Genomic DNA, 27,633 nt, shown 5'->3' on the forward strand with positions numbered 1-27,633 from the left:
GAAAATTTGGTCATCTAGAAATGTTTCAGATGCTTTAATTAAATACTGCGAGTAGAATACATCTTGGCCTTTGAAATAATCGAGTATTTTTTAGATAAGTCATTTTATAAGCCCAGAAAAAAATAATGTCTATGTAATAAGGCCTATGAAAACTGCTTTAAAGTTCAAAATCTCCTACTTACGAACCCATTTTCGGTTATGATTTTATTGTATAATGCGGCAAATTGAGTTATTTATAAAATGATCGAAAAAAAATTAAATATTTATGCCTGAACATACACAAAATAAAATAAAAGGCACTTTTTAGCCATGTTTTTTTCTTGCATAAATCAAAACAGGCAGATTTAAACCTTATCGCCATCTATGTAAGGGTTGTTATTGATAGCGGCTCAATTTAAAATATTACACGACGTAGTGCATCGCCTTAAACAGAACCGTGACAAAACAGAACACTATTTAAAATTTATATAAAGTAATATAATAAATGGTTAACTTGGTTATGTTTTTAAGTTAGTGTTTTTGTTGTTCATTATATTCAACTTGAGAGGTCGGTATGGGTACAGCCATACAGGGAACCATTTAATAGATAACAGACACCTCTGCCATTGTGGTTCGCTACATTTGGTGACTTAGCAAGGCTGCCCGGGTCCAGGGGGAGGTGAGGTTCTTCTAGGTCTTAGTGGCGGATATGTCTGCCCACCTACTGCGTGGCGGGAGGGATTTTGAGAGACTGGTTAAGGGAGATATTTTTAACTCTCCAGCAAGACTCTCTCGACATATCGCTTTGCACTGCAGTGGGAGGGATGAATTCATTTGCCAGTCACTCCTGGACACACTGACCTTCAGATTCCTACCCACCCCTCATACCCTTTTCCTGTCCAATACTTCCTCTCCTTCCTGTATAAAGACCTCCACACAGCATCCCCAAAGATGACACAGGCCCTGAGTGAAATTATTATCCTCAGGGCCACCCATGTAAAATTTAAAAAAGCGTGATGAAAAAAAATTAGGTTAACTAGGTCAGGTGAGGTTATGTTTTATGCTAGTTTTTTGCATTACTTTTTAACAACTTTATATCACTTTTCAAAAGTGTTCTGTTTTGTCACTGTTCTGTATTGTCCGGTTACCATTTATTCTTACTTAACTTTAATCTTTGGCCTTCTATGTTGATCTATTTATATTGAAACATGGTAAATTACCCAGTACAAAGATCCATGCTTGAGCCATTCGTCCTTTTTCTAAATTATCTCAACTTATCGGCCCGTACTCTGAGACACGAGAATGTAAAATTGCCGGAATTTATACAAGTGAGAGTTTTATCTATGCTTATTGCTTAGTAAACACATAGTTAGGTACCATGTTTTTCAACAGGTTGGCAGTGTTAAGATCTTTCAGAACGTTGGTTTTTAGAACTTCTTCGTTTACAAATTTCAGAATCCGATTTTGGTCGCTAGAATGCAATGTTTATCGATGCCAGATTGGAAGACAACCTATCGCTGTCTTAAAACCAGAAAGTAAGACAGTCTATCTTTGTCTCCAATGAAGTCTGGCTGTTAAGGGTAAACGGAACATGCGTTAAATCACAAAAAAACACTTTTTGCAAGTTATGCTTTAAAATATTAAGATGAATTTATTTTATGAACATGTACATACGGAATATGAATATGAATAAATAGTTTTGTCTATATAAAAACTCAATTCTTTAAAGAGGGCATACAAATAAAACATTGGATTGAATCACCAATACAATATTGTATTTGTATGCCTTTCTTGAAAGAATTGAGTTTTTATACAGAAAACGCTTTTAATTTATTTACATATTTCATATGTACATACGGAAACAAACAATTTATCTTAAAATTTTGAAGCATAACTGCATAAAGTGTTCATACATAAAATATTTAAATTAGCTCCATCTATGAACGCGTTGATTATAATGTATGTTCCAATATCTTCACTGCCAGAATCGCACCAGAGAGCAAACGTAAAACTAAGAACATCCCTTTAAAACAAGGATTCTTTATATCAAACGAGACATTTGATCCGTGTCAACATAGAATCCATCACAGCACAATCTAGCGTGATTGTATGGCTGTAATGTTTTGTATATATCTATTTGTCCAAGGATGCCTCCATGTGGAATAGTTTTGGTCCTCGCTAGAAGGCTTCAATTGGTCGGTAGAGCCCCGTGTAGCCACAGAGACGCGCTCTTAAGGCTGGAACCAGGAGAGCTGCGGCATCCATGTCAGAGAGGAGGGTTCCACATTCGCATACCAGCAGGTACATTCTGTCTCCTTTTGTAGCTACTGACCTGGAACACCAATGCATCAACATTAATAATTAATCAGAATCTGAAAACATTGTTGTTATGGAATTTTTCAGCAAAAGCGATGGTATTTTGCAACAAAAGTGATGTTATATTGAACAGCAAAAAAGTAGTGTATCGCCGTATTTTTTTTAAAGTCAGTTCGTATGCGGCATTTGTATCGTAAAGTGTTTATTCAGTCCTGCCAAAACCATACACAAAGAAATATTAGAATATATAATATTAATTTTGTATTTTAACCTTTTGAACGCGTTAATTTGCTCCGTTTTATCTATACCCGTACGCGGTACATATTTTCAAATACCTATGCATGCAATTAAATGTCAAATTATAGCATTCTGGCTTGATTTATTGGACTATATAGACAGAACAGATTATTCTCCACAATATGAAAACAAATCCTCGTGTGTCAACACTCTTAGATGTTTATAAAAACAAAAACATAAAATTTCACACAAAGACGTACCGTATCTTTTGAATGTGGTCCCGCCATTCACTCGGCGTCATAAATAAACCACTCTCGGTGTGTGTGTACTTAGGCCACTGTGTTTATAGACACAAGTGGGACACCATGATCACTTATCATTCTTAGTTATGAAAAGTTGTGAATGACAAACTAGTACTAACGCCATCCGTTGACAAAAATGTAAACTAAAGGACTAAAAGGCGAGAAGAGGCGCACTTGGTTATCGATCTTTTTTTATGAAATACAATTTTATTTTTGAGAAATTCTTGTAGATGTCAGCATCGTGATAGTTCTACAAATGTCCAAGTGAGCAAGAAATACATTTATGACGAAAGAGAGCGGGAATATCGGCCGTCAAAGTTGCCGTATCAACTGTTGATACAGCCGCGTGTGAGTGTAGACTTTTTGCCGTAACAACAGTTGATACGGCCGCGTGCAAAGAGTTAAAATACTAGAAAATCCTATGAAAGTACGAAAATAGCATTATACACATTATACACATATGGTAATTGTGATTTTCGCACTATTCTCGTGAAAATGACATATTTCGCATAAAAATGACAAATTTTGCACAAAAATTTGCATTATCGCAAGACTAGGTTGGCTTTCAGTCCCGGGAATTTTTTTTCAGAACCGGGATTACGGTGCTAGCATTTTTCAATCCCGGGATCCTAGTGCTGGCACGAGGAATTTAAATGTTTAAATTGTTGTAAAGAAGTTCGAAGAAGTGATTCTTTCAGTTGAAGAGCAAAAACAGTGTTGCACAAAGAAATCATTGTTTCAGCTGACATACCTAAAATTGAGTACAGAAAACTCGTCTGTCTGAAGAATCCCGCTGTAGTGATGTCACAAGACTAAAAACTGAATGTTATTCAGGCTTCAATATTACTTCCCTTACTTCTAAGAAACATCACAATAGATTTAATCAACCCCAAAATCTTTATGACCTTTATCCTGTATCCAAAAATCTTAAGAATAATGTGCAATAAACGACATGATGCCGATTCCAAAAATATATTCCCACGGTAATCCCGGGATTAAGACAAGTGCTGCACCATGAATAAGGGGACCGTAAAATGTCCGGGGTTCCCGAATAAAACAAGATCCCAAGAGGGATTGGAAGCTTTTCGAATAACATGTATAAAGTTTTTAATGTATTTTGATGCAAGGAAGGGAAGAACTTGGAAATAAGAGAAAGTGGGCTCCATTTAATTTAAAAGTTTAAGCGATGCAAGCTTAATTTATCATCGCGGAGAGTAAGCATAAAGATCTTACTTATGTAATGCTATTCGTTTCAGTCCTGCGGCTCTGGGTAAGTGTCTGTACAGCATCCTTGCCCCAGTCCAGTAAAGCCAGTTCCTCTCGAATCTCTCTCCGTCATCTCCTTCAAACACCTGGAAAACACAATCACAATGAAAATACTAGAATCATTCACTAAATTCTGTACGATTTTTATACCAATGGTGACTGCCATTTCAGCCCTTTATTGTGGGCAAGGGAAATATAAACATACTTCTAGCATTCATATTTAGTCATATGTGGTAATGGTTCCCATTTCTATTTTAAATCTTTATCTATGTTAACATCAGGCATAAATAAAATGAAAAACAAATTACTATTAAACAGCGATGGCAGGAATCTGTGGGACTACTTTATTTCCCCCCACATGTGGCAATACTAACGCGAATTATTCCGCCGTTATACGCAAGCCAGCATGAGAAGAGAAATCTCCATTCCTGTTTCAACGTTCGATTCAACCGCCAGTACCTTCCACTCTTTCTGCCACCGTCACCGCGTTCTGTAAAATTATAATATTGGCAGCGTGTGTATTGCCACATGTGGGGGGAAATAAAGTAGTCCCACAAATCAAACCCGAAACTGCCGAGCTATACTTCTGAAGAATTACACAATCATTTACTACATTACTAAATGCTTCATGTGAAAGATTTGAAAGGGAAGTCAATATAATAATTATAATCTTAATAATACGTACTTTGTAAACGCTAATGATATATCCAGTAGTAGGAGTGTGAGATCTTTTAACACCTCCAGTCAAATCATGAAAGGGTGGCCTGCAAATAGTAGCAACTTCACTATACAAGTCCAGAGTGTGCGCTGCGGTGTATCTCATGGCCCTCGGGTCAAACTTGCTTAGCGAAGCTCCCCTCATGTTGTTATAAAACACCAAAGGGTCAGTCTGGGTGCTATTGATAACGTAGTAAGCTATGAAAGGGAATTCAGCGTTCTTTTCCATGTTGGCCAACAGCATCCCTCCCACTGCGGTGTTGGCTTGTGCCACATCCGTGAGCAGCTCGCTGGCCGCGGCTCGCTGGCGGTGTAGGGGCCTCGCTAGTGGAGACTCCAGAATGGGGTCGATCGCCTCAAGAGGGCTCATGAGATGCGCGAGGATGCAAAGTTTTGGGTCTGCCACCTCCAGAACGCTGAGGGAGTGGGCGGGCAGTACAACTTTGTTGGGGGTGGATTTGTCCTGCGGGGGCAGTTGAGGAATGGGGAACTGAAATTTAAAAAAAAGATTAGTGTAAATTTGTATTTGCATTATAATGCTTTATTTATTTATAATGCTTTATGTAAGAATACACCCTTCTTACATTTCCCGCATTCCCTTTTATCATTTAAAATATTTATTTATTATTTTTCTTTCGACTTTATGTCTGGGTTAAATCTTCCCCACAGGAAAAACTAAACCCTTCCACACACTTTCACTTCCACACTTTTGTGGAAACACACTTTCCACAAATGATCATCTAGTCAATCCACATTATGCAAGTGCATTATATAAGCATAATAAATACAAAACAATACAAGAACAACACGTCAAATCACCAGAGATCAAATGGGAAAATAATTCACCGACTCCAGATATTTTCATATCAGAGGGTTCGGCTCGGTAGAACTTCTAATTGGACCTATAAATCCTACTGACCCCTCAATATAAATATTTAAAAAATCTAAATTTGATGGGGAATCTAGAATTGAAGAATTTAAATTTAATTTATTTAATCTAAATTTATTGTACAATTTAACAATTATTATTATCAATCTATCTATCTATCCATATATACAAAATTAAATTTTTGTTCTCCGAAAGTTCTTCTGCGATTGCTTTGAAATTTTGACACAACGTTAAAACGCTGTTTTTAAAGATTTTTTTTTTTTTTAAAAACAGTCCCATCTATTGGACGTAAAAGCAACACGCACTATTGTTTTTATATCTGCACAGATGAACTGAGACACAAAAACGCGTGGCGGGGTACAGCTAGAGCATGGTGGGCATGATGGTGGGGGAAATAATACTAAACAAATGTATTTAATATAAAGATTTTTTGCATGAAAAAAACTTCGTTAAACCACCATATATTATAATACGTTTCATGTCAATCAAAAGATCAACCTGATAAATTTAACACCTGAGTAATGTTAGCAATGCAACAAGTTATCAGGTCATTACTCCCCCAGAAAAGGAACCGAGTCATACCTTGCTCTAATTGCGTCAATAATAACTTTCTATGCGTCGTAACAACCAATGTCTCATAATACAGCAAGAACTTTTCCTGTGCCAAAACATGTCACTATTTGTGTGACTGCTGCATGATGTGCGCCACAGGCAATTAATTTTGACTGCAATGATTAATGATGCAACGGCATCCTTGGATTGCTGGGATTGCAGACCAAGAGACATCTCGGTGATGAGATGCTAATAGAAAATCACTTTGAATGTTGTTTGACGCAATGAAAAACAGAAAAAAAGGTACGAGGAAGGTCAAGAAATACTTGGCTATTCACATATTCTTATAAAACATAGCTAAAGCTACGTAGCGCTATGATTCTTAATGATAGTCTGATGCCACAGAGTTTATCTTTACTAATAATAAATAGTTTTTTTTCTTAGAAACCAAGTTATTCAAAAACTCCTGAAAATTCATATTATTGAAGTACCTATCTATGAGGTCTTCTGTCCCTATTTAAATTAATTTAAAAAAATTAGAAACTGCACAAAAAATCTGAATTTGACACACAATGTGAGATAGGCATATGTGTAGATGTACCTATATCAAACAAGGTAAAGTCCACTATCTAAAAAAATTGATATTATACAGGGTTTTCCAATAAGAGGTGTTATTTTGATATTCTATCGTAAAAGAGCAATGGTTTCGTTGCTTGTGTGGCACGTAGCGCCGTCTTGTTGAAATTAAACGTTATCCAGATCAATACCATCCAATTCCGGTCATAAAAAATCATTAATCATCTCTCGATAGAGCAATCCATTCACCGTAACCGTTGCTCCAGCCTTATTTTCGAAAAAGGAAGGTCCAATGACTCCGCCGGACCATAAACCGCACCAAACAGTCACACGTTAAGGATAGAGAGGCTTTTCAACAATAATTCTTGGATTTTCCGAGCCCCAGATGCGACAATTTTGCTTGTTGACGAAGCCACCGAGGTGGAAATGGGCCTCATCACTCAAGATGATTTACATTTGATTCACTCAAGTGAATTTTAATAATTTCAATGCGTTGTTGAAGCGTGTATCGTTCCATTTTTATTAATGGCGTAGTTTCTACTTGTCAAATGTCAAAAATGACAGCTTCAAAAGTAACATCTATCGAAATAGCGGGCTATTCAAAATAACACCTCTTATTGGAAAACCTTTATTTGATTTAAACAGAATTAAATTATGGATACGGTGATATTTTCAAGCGTTCAAATAAGAAATAATTTTTAAAATGTTTGATATTTTTTCAAACAACGTTAAGCCCTTATGGTGATTTGAATCATAAATAAACCACTCTCATTTGAATCATACTAAAGAAAGTACATTTCGGTCAGAGACAAGAATTGTCCTGTCATGGCCGCCATTATCCCTTAGATTGGTTTATTTATGTCCCTTGTAAAGGACGGTTGAGAGGTGCACAAAGTGTCTCCCGGCGTGTTTTATTGCGTTTTTATTAAATTAAAGTACAACGGGTGGCAGATTTCCAAATAATAGATAATGTTGTTTTTCTAGGTTTGTCATTCAATGGACTTAATGACGTTTGATATCTATTGACACATATATATATGAAACACTTATCTGTTTTTCACAAGTGCTTACCTACTTATCAATTTTTAGGGTGTTTTATTATGTTGGACGAATTTTATTATATGGTATTATTAACGCTAAAGCACAATTTCCCTCTACGAAGATGCATTAAAATAATTACTCAAAAGAAATGTTCTGAATTTTGAAAACATGATTTTTTCAATCTTGATTGTTGCGGGCCCTTCATTAATTAATTTCTATGTAATTTGATTACCATTACGCAATCATTTTATTAATCTCACGCAAGTTCTTCATTTTTTCATCACGTAAAGTTTGTTAAATTATCAATTTTTCATAGTATGGTTATTAATTCCTTAGGGCCGGTATTTCAGTTGATTTTTGAGCTAGGCTATGTTTAAGTTCGTCAAGCTAGTAGCCAGCGGGTAGGAATCGTGACCGTCGTACATTAGCTAATGCTAACTACTGATAATGAGTTTCTTTTTGTATTTTTGTTATTGTTATTGTGGTACTCAGGCAGACTGGTACCTGTCCAAATTATGCACTGGAATATAATAGCAATCTCTGTTGCTAGCCAGCGAGAGTGCACGGACAAAACTGAGTATTGCTAATTTATTAAGAATCAGCTTTGAACCATGCGACTAACTAACTGATAGTACCTATAATACTTAATTATGCAAGTTCAATAATAAATTCATCAATAAGGGATTAAATATATAAATAAGATCTATTTTTAGCAATGGTTGCCACATTTTAAATGCGAAACGGATTATTAATTTCTCTAATATATATTTAATACTTCACACGTCTTTACAAGCTACATGGAGAAAAATGAGCTAATTTATTAACAGTCTCTTTAAATTATAAGTAATCCGGTTAAAAACGGGAGTTGAAGAATGAATTTAAAAAACTTTTAGTAAATGACGGATAAATTATCAAAATGTCGGAACACGTGGTCATGAAAATCCTAATGTTTTCGCATTTTGTCATCATATATTATCAAAACAAATGCACGAGCACGAACACTTGTTCCGATATATTAGAAATTTACTAAAAGTTTACTCTTAAAAACGGCCTGCAATCCCGTTTTAAAGAGATTCGCAATATACTCATTTTTCTCCGTGTGGCGGGTACCGCCATTGTTGTTGTTATTGCGGTTCTGTTTGGTATTGCTGATATTGTTATTGTAGGAATTTGACTCACTGGTACTCCGGCAGGCAAGAACCTGTCCAAACTATGCACTGGAATGATGAAGCAATCTCTGTCCAGAGTGGCCAGCGAGAGCGGCTGGAACCTGGCGGGCTGCACGATGCCGCCATTGCTGTTATTGTTATTGTAGTTCTGGTTGGTGTTGTTGTTGTTGCTGGCTTGGTGGATGGCATTGGAGGGAGCGGGGGTCCACTTGGGCATGCCCACGGAGGAGGGCCGGCGAGTCACGAGGGGCTGCGGGGGCTCCGGGTCCGCCGAAGAAGTCTGCCCCAGGGCGGAGCTGACGGGACCGCATTTTTCTGAAAAAATAAGAAGATTTTTAATTAGTTGTCCTTTAATTTGGGTAAAAAAATATAAAAAATTATGATGATTGATTTTTGAGATGTTTAGCCAACATTCCGAGTAAGAAAATCTTATCTTCACAGCAGATTCTAATTACTCCAACAATCAATATTCATAACGATGGCATACACTTAAAATATTGCATCTCCAATTTTAGTCGAAAATGACATAAGTATATACTAAAATGTTCCTAAGATAGTCTATTTTTTATGGGTTCAAACATTACATCTACTAAACCTTCTGTCCCAGAGATATAAACATATTAAAATATACTGGAAATAATCAAGGCAATGTTCTTACGACCACAGATCTCCCTAAAACTAACACAGGGTTTTTCAATAAGAGGTGTTATTTTGATATTTAATCGTAAAAGATCAATGGTTTCTTTGCTTGTGTGGCACGTAGCGCCGTTTTGTTGAAAGTAAACGCTGTCCAGATCAATACCATCTAATTCCGGCCATAAAAAAATCATTAATCATCTCTCAATAGCGTAATCCATTCACCGTAACTGTTGCTCCAGCCTTATTTAAATAAGGTCCAATGACTCCGCCGGACCATAAACCGCACCAAACAGTCACACGTTGAGGATAGAGAGGCTTTTCAACAATAACTCTTGGGTTTTCCGATCACCAAATGCGACAATTTTGCTTGTTGACGAAGCCACCGAGGTGGAAATGGGCATCACTCAAGATGATTTGCATTTGATTCACTCAATTGAATTTTAATAATTTCAATGGGTTGTTGAAGCGTGTATCGTTCCATTTTTATTAATGGCGTAGGTTCTACTTGTCAAATATTAAAAAATGACAGCTTTAAAAGTAACATCTACCGAAATAGCGGGATATTAAAAATAACACCTCTTATTGGAAAATCCTATATTTATATTTACGCTAAATGAAAGTTCATTTCAAAATATTGCATTTACATCAGGTAAGATACTAAATTATGGAACTTAAACTTTTTTTATATGTATGTCGCAAAATATAATGTCCCACGGTTTTAAACCATTCAAATTCAGTTATCTCAATTTTAAGTTTTATGGAGATACAATATTTTGACTCTTAGCCGTTGATAATACTACTCTTGGACGTGAGGATCCTTAAGTCGTTGAGGTTATAGTCATCTATGTCGTATATAATATTTATGTATGTTAGATATATGTATTTTTGTTTATCATTGCTCCTATGAGAGACTCGTAAACGAGTTTCGTAATGCATCCCACACTTCCACACAACGCAAGTCCCTTCAAGTGCTATTTGTGCATCGCGTTAATAATGTGCCCCACGTTCAATTAAAGTACCTACAATTTCACATGGAAAAAATGAATTCTCCCTTAAGTTCTTCTTTATTAATTTGTCCCAAAAAAACTAAACATCTTTAGAATATTTAATTTGTTTTACAACCAGATTTATCAACTTTCTGACAAAACAAAACTTTATGATGACGAATAGTAAAATATGCCTTTATATGCTCTCGTTAATACATTATTGAAAAAATTATTTTATTTTCAACAAATAGCTCGTTAAAAGCTGTTTTTATCATCGATAAATAGCTCGTTAAAAGTTTCACATCATTAAAATCATTTCTTGCTGGAAAAACATTTCGACCCAAAAGCAAATAATTCAAGTATATTAAGTACACAAAAATAACGACCTCCAAATGTTGCATGTTGTTATATGAAAGCTTCGCTTTGTTTAGACTTATAAAATGGACGATCAAACAAGATAAAGCCTTATTCCACACTGACTGCAAAGAAGACAAATTTAAAATAAATTGAGGAAAAATACGTCATCATTAATATTCCTAGGATGAGTTGTTCCACAGAATTTGAACAAATCGTACAATTTCAAAGATAATTTTCAAGTTCTGTTATAATTTCAATTATTTGAAACAACTAGTCAATATTGATATAATGACAGAACCGGATTATATCTTTTACAGAACCTGAAAAGTGGCATCGAAATTTGACGAATTGTTTAAATTCTGTAAAACAACCCGTCCTTAGTGTTTATTATTAGCCTCTTGAAGTATGGGCAGTGTAAAATGTTGCTTGTGCAATTATAATGGGGGAGTTGGTTAGTACAGAATTCAACCCGAAACGCCTGGGTGGGAGACCGACGCTTTGTACCACGCGACTAACTAATTGACAATACCTATACTTAATTTATGAAAGCTCAAACATCAATAAGGGACTAAATATATAAATAATAGGTATTTTCTATAAGGGTTGCCACGTTTTAAAATGAATTCAAAACTTACTATTTATTTCTTTAAATATTTAATATTTCACACTATTTTACAAGCTTTGATAAAGTGCGTAAAATTTTAATCCATGCAAAAAGCATTCTCGTATATTTTATTATGTTAGTAAAAGGTGCATTTGATAGGTGCTGTAAAGCTGAATGAAAAAGTGTTATTTAAGCCCCGCATACCCAATTTCTACCGATTTTTTAATTTTTTTTTTATTTATTTATTATTATTACTTTTTAAAAAATTTTCTTTTTAATATGTATTTTTTTTTATAATATAATATTGATTACATTTTATGATTTTGACTGTCCAACTAGGAAGGATTCCCGTTTCGGGACAGTCAAATTTACAAGTTTCAAGTTATCCTAGACGAATACAGGATTTAAGACTAGCTAAAATAAGTATGTTAAAATGACAATAACGAAAAAAAATAATAAAAAACTTGTTATAAGATTTATAAAAAGTTTCTTGCAAAATCTTTAATTTTTAAGTTTCAAAATAAATATATGTTTTTTTAACATAATATACACACATTTGTTAAGCCGAAACGTTAATTATATGAAATTCCCTCGATAGAAAAGAATAGCAAAGTAAGCTCCAAAAATTATTAAAAACACGGTTTGTTCTGTTATTTAACAAGTCATTAGCATGAAAAAATTCACAGTGTATCTTTAAATGCAACTAAAGCATTTGTTTAGAGATTTGTGATCAATTTTTAACGATTTGAGTTTTATTAAATATTTTCAGTATTTTCGCTTAGTTGTTATTGTTTTTTTATATTAACGTGCTCCCTCTAACATTCGTATTTACATATCTCCCTTTCAAACCATCTTTGAACGCTTACTACGGGGCCTTAATGGAAAAAAATAACTTTTATCTTTAAATTACTTCTGAATTGTATCCTTACGATTATAGGTAAAAGTATTATTTAAGAATACAACAGTTTTGGGAAAGCATTATTCTGAAAATATTGTCCAAAAATATTAAAAAAATTGTCTTCGCAAATAATTTATTAAAATATAAATTTTAATCTCATAAATCATATTTAATAATGTCATTACTACATTAGTACATTATTTTATTTTTTATAATTATTATATCATTATCAAACTGTAAAATTATCAAACCTTAAGCACCGAAATTGCACAAAATTAAAATGAAATGTCACAATGCTTGCTTAACTTAATAATAACAATATTAAATTTGATTGAGTTGTTTATTTTTTTCAATTAGAGTTGTGCGAATTAAACACAAGTAAAAGAAAATATTTATATCTTGTTGCCTTTGTAGGCGTATAAATAAATACATAAATTTCAAGGGCTGCTGAAAATGTAGAATACAACGTATTTTCCTCACGCTTTGGGACCATTGGACCTAGTCTTAGGGCACTTTAGAGCTTCCCAGAAGGGATGGCCAGAAAGGTTTACGTTATCATAAATAAATTCCCCCTAAAAACAATTCTCTTTGTAATTTTGTGCTCAGCTTTACGAAAATAAGATTAAAAATAGCTGATTTTCTGGCTCCTTAAGTTTCGTGCCTAGGCAAAATTAATATGGAATATAATACATGTCTCCTTATATACAAAATAAATAATAAACTCATACATACAAATACAGAACTCATTAAAACATCCCAAGTACACACACACTTTACACGGCAACACGATAAAATACATTTAAACACCATACATACTCATTTTGGCAAGCAATCCATTGGTTACGAGGGGAGCAACATATATAATTGCCTTCCATACAAAATTAAAAATGAAAAAAGTGTAAGTAAATTAAAAAAAAAATTTGTTCATTTTTATGCTCAATTAACAAAAGAATGAAAGTGAACAATATCGTTATGTGATGTATTAGTTATTTCTAGTTAAATAAGTTAAAATGTAATTTTCTTTTATCTAGAATAAAAAAAACTTTAAACTTTAAAATAGCACCAAATTGAAAAATGCTCCGTATAGATGGCGCAATTTGAGTTGACGAGAACAACACGTACTTAGGATTGTGTGTATTAGTGTATATGTAAATCCATCACTGTGAAATAGCATTTGGTATTGAAAACTAAATATAACATTTACTAACCTATTCATATTGGCTATAGGATATTGGAGATTAAAGCTAAATAATGTATACATTAATATTACAGGAGTTAATATGCTATTATTGCATATTTTAACACAGTGGCGTACCGCCGAAACAGGCGCCCGGAGGTCAGGCACAGGATATGCCTACGGCTATTGTTAATTAGGCAACCCTTAAATTCAACGAACTGTGAAAAAAATATTGATTACCTTAATTTCAACTCGGTTAAGTGCCTTTTGGAAGTGTGCTGCTTAAATTAGTCAATTTTAATGCTTTTACCGTTTAAAAAATGTAATTCGTATTTTGCTAAAATAATTTTAAGTAATCAATCGCAACAACATTTTAATGTTGACGAATTTTATATTTACGAAAATTGGGAATATACATTGAAAATGTCTATTAGGGTTTTCAGTCAAGTTGAGACCGAGTGCTGTAGAAATGAGATCCCTGAGGCGTACGTGTGGTAAAACCATATCTGATCATGTAAGAAATGTGGAAATCCGCAAAAAATGCTAGGCTGAAGTCAGCGTAATGAGTAAGATTAAGAACGGGACGCTTATGTGGTTTGAGCACGTAGAGAAAATGAACGAAAAAAGCAGTGTAAGGAGAAGATATGACGCAAATGTGAATGGTAGAAAAAGTTGGGGAAGCCCAAGGAAGACATGGCAAGATCAAGTGAACCAGACACTTGAGTCAGGCCATTTCCAGAATCAAAATGATTCTGTGCTAAGATCGAGTTGTTTGGCGGTCTGTTCTCTCTGCCTACCCCTGCGGGAAAACGGCTTGATGATTAGTTAGTTTCAGTCATGTTTAAAAGTATAATAAAATATATAAATCGTGTTTTAAAAATACATTTCGCTGTTAAAAGGTTTACCCTGTTTCAAAGGTTTGCCCGGGGGCCTGAAGTCTGTCGCCACGACACTGGTTTGTTATAGGTACCATTACAAGCGTAAGCAAGTATATTTCAAATGTTGCAATTTACACTTAATTTTACAGTTATTTAGGGGTTTATTAATAATTAATCACTTACAAAAATTAATAAGTGATGTAACTTCGTTTAATAAATTAGTAAAATATTGTACCATATCACTGCAGGGGCTGAGAGGGTTAAGCACCAATTCTGCTCATATGCTCGATCTTCATTTTTTCATCTTATTCTTAAATGTGTGCATTTGTTCTTTCACAAAAATAACACCTTAACATAATGTGTTTCGTGTCAAATATCCACAATCGTGTAACAGTGTAATTTTACCCCCCAGGCCAATTTTTATGCTTTTAGGAAAAGCTCATACAGGTCTCATTGATATCTTACTGTCATGATCAGAAATATGATCTAAACGGTGCTAGAAAGAGAAAACACCACGCTTTATATTCAAATTTAGAATTTAACTACAGAAGAATTAAAATGCGCACCCCATTTAAATCAAAGTTTTCGACCGCAATACAAGATAAATTAATGAAACTTTTTAATTTTTAATTTTTATACGAAATAACAAAAAGAAAGGTGACAATTACGTTTATCATACATTTGTCTAAAAATCGTAAAGTATGTTGTTGTATACTTAAAAAATTATAATTATATTTCTAAGAATTAAATTCGAAAGCGTAATATTTCATCGCCTTTCAAAAAAGTTAATTTTTGGATACCTCCAGAAACAGAAAAAAATGGATTTTATTGCAAAACGGAAATAATATGGCCTTCTTATGGAAAATGCCAGAGGCCTGAGGGGTTAAGATTCTACACTATGGTGCAATTAATTTAGTGTCGTGCCTATAATTTAGTAATGCGTAAATATTTTCGTAACACACGTTTCATTTATATAATATATTTTCAAACTTTGCCTCTTTATCTACGGACAGATTGTAAGCAAATTTAAAAAAATTTCGTAAGTGGTGACAAATATATAACGCGTTTTAATCATTAGGTACGCAGTGAAAACGGGAGTACAATAACAGTATGATAGGATTCACCAATCAAAAATTACTACGAAAAGTCTTTCGTCAGAAAATCGTTACCTCTCAATCTTTCTTTCCGGGAATTTTAAAATCAACTTACAATCTGTCAATTTTAGTGCAGTTTATTTTTTTTGTATTTCACTTTAGAGTTTCAGAAACACATTTGAATCTTCTCTGAGTTCACTCTTTCACCCATCTGACACCCGTCAGAGTTGGCACTACTATGGCCTCCACTATGTCTAAATTTAGAAATTTTGCATAGGAAATGAAGGTTGGGTTACAGACCATGCGATTTGTGATTGTTGCGCAAGCCAAATGTGACATGGCCCCTTTTCCATACAGACCGATGCTGCCTCGAATCTGTCGGATAAGCGAATGAAATATATCATTATTGGGAAAAAATCATCATTTCGAACACCAATAAAGATAACAAAATAATAAAGTTAAAATATAAAAATAATATTGGAATTATTTAAATTAAAATTTACCTTCTAAATCTTTACTAGTCTGCGATATTAATTATTAAAACGATATCAATAACATTCAAAGAATATGAAAGAAAATTATAAAAGAGATTAGGTTGTGACCGAGAATCAAACTCGGAACCTCTAGCGGATAGTAACGCATTTGCCAATTTGCTACCGAAACCTTTTAAATACTCAGTAATTTACACAAATAATTTGAAAAATATAATATTTTAGATATTGGCAACCATGTATTTATGAGCAAAGATCAATCCTATTTTTGTTTTGTGTTTCCGTCTATTTCATATTCTTTGAATATTTTATTACATTGTATCAATCTTAAATGATTTCATTACCAATTTTGTAAAGGGGTCTTCAAAATTTGTCATTCTTGAAAATTTGGGTGAAATTCAATCGCAATTAAAATAAAAGAATTACGTGCTTAATATAAGTGAAATAATTTATTAAAAAATACAACAATCATCATTACAGTTCTTGAGCGATCATGTCAGCTGGGTACAGTACAACAACGATAACAACACGAACATTTAATTATTAGTTCTGGTTAAAAGTAGCTTTCGAAATGTTCATATGTATAAATAAATTTAAGCTTCCACACACAATTACACGAAATAAAAATGCACTAAGTGCCAAATAATAAATAAATGCAGAAATGATATTTGTGCCATCGCCAATAAGAACAAACAAGATATTTAAGATATCATCTACCAATTTCCAATATTACGGTTGAAAAGCATCTCGCAAATAGCTGAAATAATAAACATCTGAGACACAGCGTATTTGAAAACGTGTTTATTGAATTTCAGAAATGTCTGCTCCACACTAAACAATGATTTCTAAAATAAAACAAAAAAGCGTGCTACAAAAAGAACACACAAATGAACCAATGAAATCGATGATATAATTAGATTTTGTTTGAAATCAGAACTCCTTTGAAATTGAATCCGTTCTAATACTATTTGAAACTTGAATCCCTGTCGAATTTAATTTAAAATCAATTGGCTTGACAAAGAAAATAACGGTGTATTGTTCTTGTTTTTGACATTTCAGAATAGTTATCGACATTTCAACAAGATTTATGTTGTCTGGATTTAAACTAATTTGTTTAATCTTCGATTTGGCTGTCAACGTACAAATAATAAAGGTTGATTTAAACATTTTTATGACTGATAAACTGATATTAAAGAGTTACGACTTTTATTTTTATTCCCCATAAAAATGACAGTACAGTTTTTACGTGCATTCTGCATGACCTCCCCAAAGTTTTCTGAGTAATAAACTGAGACAATAATTTCAATGATATTTAATAATTAATTCTTGCAATGAATACTATAAAGTTTTTATAGCTTTGAGCAAGGTTAGCTTTCTATAACTTAATAATATTAATTCTGTATTTTATTACTGTTACAAGAGTTTTGTTAATTTCCTTTGTGTGGGAATAAAAAAAAAATATGTAGATATATTTATCTACTCTTCCCTAAATATACGCCTTACTATGAACGATATATATTCCAGAGAGATAGGGCAGACATAATTCACCCCATTTTTATATACATGCAAATCTTGAAAGCGGCAACTAACCCAATTCCCGACATCGGATCGAGCTGAAACTCGTTAGATAGACTCGCTGTCGATGATAATGCATTCTATCAACTGTTTGCAGCAATCACGCGCACACACACGCGGAAATTCCAGCTTTTCTATGAAATTGGATGACATTACAGAATTTAAGGCCCCGTAGTTAGCGTTCAAATATGGTTTGAAAGGGAGATATGTTAATACGAATGTTAAAGGGAGCGCGCTAATATTAAAAAAAAAACATAATAATTAAGCAAAAATTGAGAAAATATTTCTTAAAACACGACTCGTTTTAAATAGAGCAAAAACATCTTCACAAATTTACATTTAAAGATACACTTCGATTTTTTTCATGCCTATAATATATTAAATAACAAAACAACGTATTTTTAATAATTTTCGGATCTTACTTTGCGATTTTTTTCGAAGAAATTTCATATAATTTAAGTTTCGGAATAAAAAATGTATATATATCATCTTAAAAAATAACTATTTTTTTGTAAGTTTACATCTTAAAGAGTTGACGAGAAACTTATTATAAATCGGTAAAATTCGAGTATGCGGGGGCTTAATATACGCACTAAATGTCAGTCTTATTTGACTCTGTTGGTAGTATTGAATGACTCTAGTTCCTGGGTAGGAAACTTCAATCCTCAGCCAAACCAATTATTATTTTTTCAAATTTTAAGACTTTTGAAAAGAGATGTATTGTAGTGAAATATATATATTATTTTTACTGTTTAATTTTTTACATATCTTTTCACTATTAAACATTAAAAACTTATAAATTTGTATACATATGTATATTGGCTGTGACTATTTTAGGTTCATTATAGATATTATTTATATAAAAAATTTTTGTTATTTTTTAAATAGTTCCAATCGAAATTATTCGATATTTCGGCTGATTTTTCGAAAGAAATGCACGCATTTACGTGCAAAACTTCTAACGCCGTTTTGTTAATTAGAAGATAAACTTTATTTTTATATATTATTAGATTTTACCCGTCTTGTGTTGTTAATTTCAGGGGATGTAACTTGAAATGCCAAGATGAAGACTATAAAACTCAAATATAGAATAAAAAATATAAAATATATTATTGATCGGCATGTTTTTAAATATTGAATAAGTGACTATCAAGTTGTATTAAATATACATTTTTTAAATTAAAAAATAAAAATAAATATTTAATCTATGGATTGAAAAAGAATATTTCCACAATTTTATCATTTATATTATTAACGGTAGTTGACACACATACGTAGGCATAAGAGAAATATTTTTTTTAAATTAGGATTTACTTAATTAATTAAATTTATTGATCACAGTATAATATAACTCGGCATGAATTATGAACACTGTTCTGTGAATCTATATGATTTATTATTGGGTTTTGGAGTCACGGAATGTTTGTTTTATTTAAAGGTTAACGGTAGTACAGGGTTTGTCGATAAGACTGATAAAAATGTGATGGTGGTGTTTTTCTTTCGGTTCGCACCTTATATTTAGAAACAAATATTTACCGAAAATTAAGATCTGTCAAGTGGATGGTTTTTTTCGTGGCAGTTTAAAAAGTGATTAGATAATATTTTGTTCGCAAATAATTTCGTAAATATGGCAGAGCAAACTATTCTTGTTGACCGGTCAAATATTACATTTGAAACAAAAAAAAAACAGAGAAATCCAAGTAAAAGTTAACGCGGAAAGAGTCCTGACTCTAGACCCAGATATCTTGGGTTCAAATACTGATCAGAGCAAAGAAAAATCATACTACTTTTAATAGCTTAGGAACTTTTTACAACTCACTAACTTACCATTTCACCATTTCTTTGGAGGGTTTAGGCAGAGAGGGGGGACCGCTAAACATCTGTTTTTGAATACACTTCTTGCTTCATTCACATTCATGCATTGTCTCAAATAAACGCTTCCGTTTTTTACTATCCGATTTCTGCTACTGTTCTCTTTAAGGCAAAGCTTAATGCTATATAAATATTTTGATTAATCTTTATAATGAATTGGTGTACATTATGAATAACAAACAATGTGCTTTAGATAAATTGAAAGTTTTTCTATCGTTTTGATTGACTTGAATACAAATAAAAAATAAATTACTCAGTAAAATTTTTGAATGTAAACTACTAAAAAAAATATTTTTTCAATAGAAATGTATGAACACGTACTGGAAACAACTTAAAAAAATACAGTATTTTAGCTAAGATTATCTGTTTCATTTGATTAATTTTTTTGCTTTCTTATAAAATTATTTACAAAATAAATAAAAACCAGTTTTATGCTTGAAACCGAATGTTTCTAGACTCTGTTTGTCAAGCGATTTTAATGCCTATTACTTACAACATAAGGATATACACAGTATACTTAATTTTGGCTTGTAGCTTCCTCTTAAGGTGTATAGAATTTAATGGAAATAATTTACTTTATATTTGCACGTCGTTTCAAAAAGGAATTTAGTGTCTCAACCACTGCTAGAAATGGAATTAACTATATTTATTGAACACGTTTAAATAACAAGGTACCTACTTTCAAAAATTTCTTTCGCTGAAATTTCCCTTCCATACTTCTTTCCGTCTCGCAATATAATAATTATTAATCTTCAACCGTAGTCGTCACTACAACTTGATGAAGATACCACCCAGCAGAACAAATGTTCTAGCACAGCATCGCATGACAAGAGGAATTTTGCTATTTAATCAAATTAAAACAGTAGGTATATATAAATACGTTTTAACTAACCTTTAAAAATGTAAATATACAGAAAATAGAGACACGCTTAATGCACACATTTATTTTTTAATCACTTTGTATCAGTTAGATAATAATGAGAAATAAGTAATTCAGTTTCAGGAAATTTACCACACGCCATATTTTGACATAATAATATTGAAATAGTTTTTATTTTATTTATTTCTAATAAAGCCCGAACTAAGAACCTAAGAACATATTTCTAATCGATAACAACGGCCGCCAAGTACCTATATTTGATTAAATTGAATTTAATTTTAACGACATACTTATTAAAATGCTTTATTTACCATTTCCAGAAACTGATATACTTCATTTTAATTCTCATCTAACTACTACAAAGTGTTTTCTTAAGTGCGTACTAAGCGTGTGCCAAATTTCAGTGTATTTACTAAAAAATATTGTATATTTATTTTCACAAATGTTTATAATGTAATTTAAGAAATCTTGTGTTGTAAATGGAGGAGATTAATCAAAAGTAAAATAATTTAAATTTAAATGAAATTTTTTTTTTTTTCAGTGGTTAATATTTTATTAATTTTATATTTTATCAATTTCAGTGCTTCGTGTATTCTAGCTAGACCGGCGCCTCGTAATTTGCCATCGATTCTGCTATAATATTCAGTTGTTGTGAACTGATTCAAGTCTTCACCGTCACTAGTTATTGATGATTCAAATTGTTAATAATTAAATCAAATTACCTTACATTACATAAACGGAAGCTAAAAATAACACGTTAAACACTTAAGATTAATTACTATAAATGTCATTAAACTGTGTTTTGGTGAGTCGAATAAAAGCGAATTACTTCCAAAGTTATTTTACATATCAAAATGCATCGACAACAGGATTCTGATTTTAAAAGAGGAACAACTGCGCGACCTTTTTCATTTTCCAACTTTCATTTGAACTTAAGGCCAAAATAGCTGAAAAAATATTATTTAAAAGGTTTAGCAAATTATCGCTATTTTATTTATTTGTTTTTTTAAATTTTAAAATGTAGGCCATTAAAGAATTCAATTTTTCAAGAAATCGTGAGGTAACTTTGAAAATATTTTGAGAGTAAAAATAATATTACTGAACCTACTATAAAGTATAATTAAATATAAAACAGAAAAACAGCATGGATCCAAAATTTAATTTATATGACGAAAAATTTGTGTTTTAACGTAAATAGGTTTAATTTTATGTTTTGTTATATTTATATAGTAGCTAATAATTATCGTTAACTCGCAAATAATTGCGAAAGCTGATCGTAAATTTGTGAAAAATCTATTGCATTAGTGGACTATTTTTCATAATTTGAATCGCAAATAAATAAAAAAAGCACATAATCGAACTAGATATTTGTTATACCTTTTAATTATTTTTTTATTTTGGCCTCAAATCTAAATTTAACTTTTGGCTGAAGTCTCTTTTGTCTTTGCTACAATTGAATTGAATTCAGACTTAACAGGATTAATACAATTTTTTATTCAAGGTGTTAGTGAAAATCTATAATCTATCCAAAAATTACCCACGAATGTGATTTTTTTATAATATACATACATAGACATACCCATACATACCCTGCTTTTTAGTACACTGATTAAGATTTTTTGTTTAAGTAAACAGTTTTTTAAATGGTGCAAAATGTTTTGAATTTTGACCCAAAGTCTTAAAAATCTAATGAAAGAAATTAAGTTTCCATTTAAAAAAAAAATATTTGATCAAAAAGGCTAAAGAAAAAAAAGCTATGCGAATTTCATAATGCAAAAGATCACCGAAAGACTTTTTTTTGCTTCGTAAAACATACATATGTGTAAGAGATTAGTGCCTATAGACTTTAGCAGTTTTCCGCTACGTCTTGAGAATTCAAATGTATGTATTTTTTTAATCTATGTTTTTTTTAATATTACAACGTACGACCTTAGCAATGTCAATAATAATAATAATAAAAAAACTTAAAAGCTTTCTATTCTCATCGTGCCAAATTAACTCACCAAGATTTTAAACAGAAAATGTTTCTTTATCATTATGTTTAACAATTATTATTTTAGCGAATCTTTCTGTGGGTTTAGACGTTTCAAGGTTTCGAATATCCAGAATATTTGGAATAAAAACTACAGTAGGTACAACAACTAAACCAAATTCAATATGCGTTAGCATATTGGTTAGATCATGATTGATGTTTCAGGGAAATTGCTGTTAAAGCTGTAAAGTGAGATATTATTGGACTATTAAATACAATGATTGTTTTAGTAACATATCGTAACATTCCACAGAAGTAGAAACTCTCAAAAACGCCCTGGTGAAAGATCACCATTCAGAATCGAAACTTTCCTTGAAATTCACTTATTTTCTACCTTTTTTCTCTATTTTCTTATCTCCTTCTCCTCTCACCCATCCAGCTTCACAACAAACCACTGGCTTCGGGCAGTTGGGTCTCTTGTGCGGTATTCATACAATAAAAAACAAGTCTAGTTAAAACTGTAGGGAGAAAACTTACTGGTATAAAATATTGATAATTTATTAAGAATCTCTTCAAATTATTCGTGATTCCGTTAAAAAATGGTTCGCAGGCCTTTAACAAATTAATTGATGGATTTCCTGATAACTTTCAGCAAAACAAGAATGTGTGCCGTACAAGACCCGCGATGTCGTAACACGTGTTAAGAAAATTCTAATATTTTGTCATTGTATATTATCAGGACAAATGCAGGTGGATGAACACGTGTTCCTTATTTATTAAGAATGTGCTAAAAATTTAACAGGAAGCAGCCTTCAATCCCGTTACTAACCGGGTTTTAACAAATCTGTCATACTTATTTTTCTGATCCAACAATGCATCTGCTCTAAATTACGAGTAATATTCATATTGAGGTAAGTTTTTAGATTCTCACGGCCAAAAGCATTTTTGTTGTTTGTTTTTGGGGTGTTATGCCGTGTTGCGCTAACTCCTTCTTTAGCCGACGTTTCGGACAGCGTGGACACTGCAACGCTGTCCGAAACGTCGGCTAAAGAAGGAGTTAGCGCAACACGGCATAACACCCCAAAAACAAACAACAAAAATATTCATATTATTTATAAAAGATTAAGGACGGGTTGTTTCGGAGAATCTGAACAATTCATCAAATTTCAACGTTAATTTTCAAGTTCAGTGAAAGATTTTTTCAAGTTCTGTTTTTATTTCAGTTTTGTCAGGCAACTAGCCTACAATGATATTAAAACAGAACTTAATATCATTGTAGGCTAGTTGCATTAAGAATAAGTCTTTCACAGAACCCGAAAATAAACGTTGAAATTTGATGAATTGTTCAAATTCTCCGAAACAACCCGTCCTTGTAAATACTAACTTTCACAATTTGATAATATATTTTACCTTTAAATTATTTTCAAATTGAAAATTATATTTTTCAAGAATTAATACTACTTGCAGTTGTTTCAGTTCTAGATTGTCATATTTAATGCATTAATATGCTCACCTTCAAGGCTTATGTTCCTAGAATAGACTTATTTGAAATGTATGAGCCGTGTTAGAAATTGATAGTTCTTAACCACACGTTTTAAATTGCAGTTCTTCTTTGCGAAATATAAATAAAACGCTAATACATCGCGAGTTATTTTGTGCTAATATGTATTATTTACAAATTATAATCTATTGTTCACGAAATCCTTCTAAATTCAAATTATTTTTGTTTAAAATAACCAGATTTGAATAGCCAGGTACTTCTCAACCTTTCTTTTTCCTTCTCCTTTCTCTTCCCATTTCCTTCAGCATCATAACATTACTCAAAACCCTAATTTGGAATGTCAAAGTCCCGCTGGCTTCGGACAATAGTGAGCAGTTGCAACTCTCTTGCGGTACTCAAATAAAAAAAACTATTAGTAATAGTCAATTGTTATGAAAATAAATGTAATGTAAGTAGTATAATGATTTATTTTTGGGGTATAATGCCGTGTTGCAATACCTCCTTCTTTAGCCAACATATCACAGTGTACGAGTATATCTATTTATCTAATATAATGTTTCAATCGATTAATCGCGCGATCCGGTTGAGACACTTTTTAAACTCACGAATAATAGATTTATGTTATAATTAGCCTAAACAATATACAGCTGTTGTTATGTTCGTGTGCGTGAAAGATTTAATCATTAAACAGACAACTAACTACCGACTAATGAGCTGTTCAAGGTGATATAAATACTATATTTATTGGGTCGTGAAACCGACAAGTTTTTTTATTCCCTCGCTCACAACAATATCTTGTAAATACAATTTGACTGAAATGCGTAGCTTTCATTTAACGGCAGATTAGTTCGAGTGATATTATAGAGAACTCTAAAATGTTTATAGTTCAGAAAAGAGAACGAAAAAATGCTTTTATTTGTTTTAAACTCGTTGTTTTTTCTGGGTTATCAATCAGTCACTTATCTGTCAACGAAAACTTAAAATAATACCCAATTATTTCACTTGAAGCTTGTGATTTTTGGTTTCACTCGTTTCACAACAAGCAGAAGAAATCAAAGAAGGTATGTTTATAAACGAAAATATTTGTACCATAAATACATCTCTTTTGTGTATTAACGGTTTGTTATGTAAGTTAGCTTTCTGACACCTGAATATTTTCTTAGCTTTTAATTTAAAAAATGATCGAGTGTTCACTGTTATTTATAACGGAAACGATGGGTTTTTTCAATTCCATTGGCGAAGTTTGTGTATTTAATATCAACTTGTCAATTCAAATTAACTTTTTTTACTTTCAGAATCAGAATAGAGACAATAGACCAATTACAATTTATGATTATATTGTTGTTACGTTAATTAAAAGGAAATAAAGTTAATTGAAACTCTCTGAAACGTAAATAAAAGTTGAAATAGTTTAATTGAAATAAATAGTAACTGGAACATAATTTTTATTGTTTTGATATCGAATATGCTTCAATATCTTGTTAACAATTACTAAGAACAAATAATACTTAAATTTGTTTTGTACTTAAAATTTTCTTTAGCTGCCAAAAATATCAAACATATTAAAGTCATAAAAACAAGTCGTTTAACGAATCCTGCTATCTTTATTGGTACATTGATAGAAAATCTACGGGTAAACTAGAGCAGAGATTATAAGAAAATGTTAAGCGTTGACAATATTAGACGTTGTTTTTAACTGTGTTTGTGTGTCCAAAATTTCAGTAAATCTTTTGATATATTATTGATTGGTTCCTATCGGTAACGGATTTTTATCGATTGAGATTAATTCAATTAAAGAACATGAATTAAATTAGGCATTCATACTTTATACTTGTTTTTTTTTCAGATGGGGTATTTGAAAAAAAACACGACCAAAACGTTGCAAACAAAAACTAGATAATTTTAACAAAAAAACGAACACAACATTAAGGGCCATTTCAAAAATATAAAAAATTTATTTCTCTGTTAGATTGATTACATGAATAAATGTAATTTTTGGCAACTTGTTAACTACGGTAAACATCTCAAATTAAGGGCGTTTTTCCCCTCGAAGAGAGTTCCATCGATGATTTTGACAAGTTAGATTATTACAATGTTTGTTTCGTGGTTAAGTTATTTCAAAATTTGATAAATCTGATAACTGCCAACTTTAGGGGTGGTTAAAACTTAAAAACATTCCCACAGTTTTATACTACATGGTATCTGACAATTATTTAGTATGTAAGTACGGTGCTTTTTCTATGATTTAGTTAATTAAAAAGCAAAACACGGGTGACAATGAATTGTCAACTAACAACACAAGGGTACTTAACGTAGAGAAGCTTTTTCTGTGAATGAGAAATTAAAAAGCACAAGACAATTGACAACTGACAACACGAGTGGTACGATTACTTCACACAAATATATCCCTCTCGATGGTGTTTTATGCAGTGAGGCGATTTAAAAAGCGAACACTGCTGATAAATTGACAACTAACAACACCAGGGGTAGCTTTTAACTACACAAATTAGATACCTTGATGATTTTGTCAGTGGTTAAATGATATGTTTACAAAGTGAACACAACTACCAAGTGACAAATGGTGGTTGTTTCAGACCTTCACCGATATTTTAATTAAGCAGATATCTCCGTAGATAATTACTTAATTTAGCACTTTGATTGAAAAGCGAACACAACTACTGACAACACAAGGGGTAGTTGCATTCGCATTGATATATCTATTTTATTCTGCGATTAAAACAATGTAAAAAGCGAATACAAATTACAAACTGACAACATAAGAGGTGGTTACCTACTCCGAACTGTAAGCAACGTAGGTTTTATTATGGGGTTAAGTTGTATGTTTAAAAAGCGAACACAACTGATAATTAACCACTGATAACACAAGATATAGTTTCAAGCAACCAATGGTTTTCTTCAGTAGCTAAAACAGTTTAAAAAGCAAACACAACTTACAACTGACAATATTAGATGTAGTTCAGACCTTTTCTGAACTGTGAGCTATAAAGGTTTTATTATCTGGTTAAATATAGCAAACAGAATTGATAATTGACCATTGACAACACAAGGTGAAGTTATTTTCCACTTATGGTTTTCTTCTGTGGTTAAAACAGTTTAAAAAGCGAACACAACTTGCAACTGACAAAATTGGAGGTGGTTCAGAACTTCCCCGAACTATTTATAAGAAACGTAGATTTTATTATGTGGTTAAGTTATATGTTTAAAAAGCGAACACAACTAATAATTGACCATTGACAACAAAACATATAGTTTCAAACCGCCTATGGTTTTCGTCCGTGGGTGAAACAATTTAAAAAGCGAACACAAATGATCACTGACCACTGACAACACAAGGTGCAGATTTATACCACCGGTGGTTTTCAAAACTACTCAAAAAGGGAAAACAAATGACAGTTGACAACATTAGGGGTGGTTGGGTTCAGACCTTCTCCGAGCGTGCAGCTGCTGCGCGGTGCCGCCCCGAAGAAGATGTGCGTCCGGTAGTGGTGGTCGTCCATCGGCGAGTAGTTGCGGGGCGCCGCCGCCTCGCGCTGCCGCCGGGCACCGCGAGTGGCGCGCCCGCCGCCCGCCCCGCCGCCGCCGCCGCCCCCGCCCCCGCCCGATCCGCGCTCCGGACGGAAGTTCTTGCGGAACATCAGATTCAT

The 27,633-nt window shown here is 32.5% G+C and overlaps 1 protein-coding gene across 2 annotated transcripts; it reads right to left on the reverse strand.

Moving 5' to 3' along the window:
- Nucleotides 1-1,655: 1,655 nt before the first annotated feature.
- Nucleotides 1,656-27,633, reverse strand: LOC149419945 (uncharacterized). Of its 2 annotated transcripts, XM_089637105.1 has the most exons (8): nucleotides 27,414-27,633; nucleotides 24,165-24,173; nucleotides 12,480-12,491; nucleotides 9,220-9,359; nucleotides 9,055-9,153; nucleotides 4,786-5,307; nucleotides 4,068-4,186; nucleotides 1,656-2,311 (listed from the first exon to the last, which is right to left on the reverse strand). In XM_089637105.1, the coding sequence occupies exons 1-8, from the start codon at nucleotides 27,631-27,633 to the stop codon at nucleotides 2,158-2,160; spliced, it is 1,275 nt and encodes a 424-aa protein (XP_089493231.1). In that variant the 3' UTR covers nucleotides 1,656-2,157. The 2 variants fall into 2 exon arrangements, with proteins under 2 accessions (XP_089493231.1, XP_089493230.1); XM_089637104.1 differs by lacking the exons at nucleotides 12,480-12,491; nucleotides 24,165-24,173 and having other exon boundaries at nucleotides 9,061-9,359.

The sequence above is a fragment of the Hesperophylax consimilis genome, chromosome 11, assembly GCF_061612785.1.
Source record: "Hesperophylax consimilis isolate HC1 chromosome 11, BYU_Hcon_1.0, whole genome shotgun sequence".
Lineage (NCBI taxonomy): Eukaryota > Metazoa > Arthropoda > Insecta > Trichoptera > Limnephilidae > Hesperophylax > Hesperophylax consimilis.

Coding starts and splice junctions, on each gene's coding strand:
- LOC149419945 (XM_089637104.1), bottom strand. CDS start 27,633: ATGAATCTGATGTTCCGCAAGAACTTCCGTCCGGAGCGCGGATCGGGC. Junction 5,308..9,060: donor ACAGGTTCTTGCCTGCCGGA/GTACCAGTGAGT, acceptor TTTAAATTTCAG/TTCCCCATTCCTCAACTGCC. Junction 2,312..4,067: donor AAACGAATAGCATTACATAA/GTAAGATCTTTA, acceptor TTGGTGTTCCAG/GTCAGTAGCTACAAAAGGAG.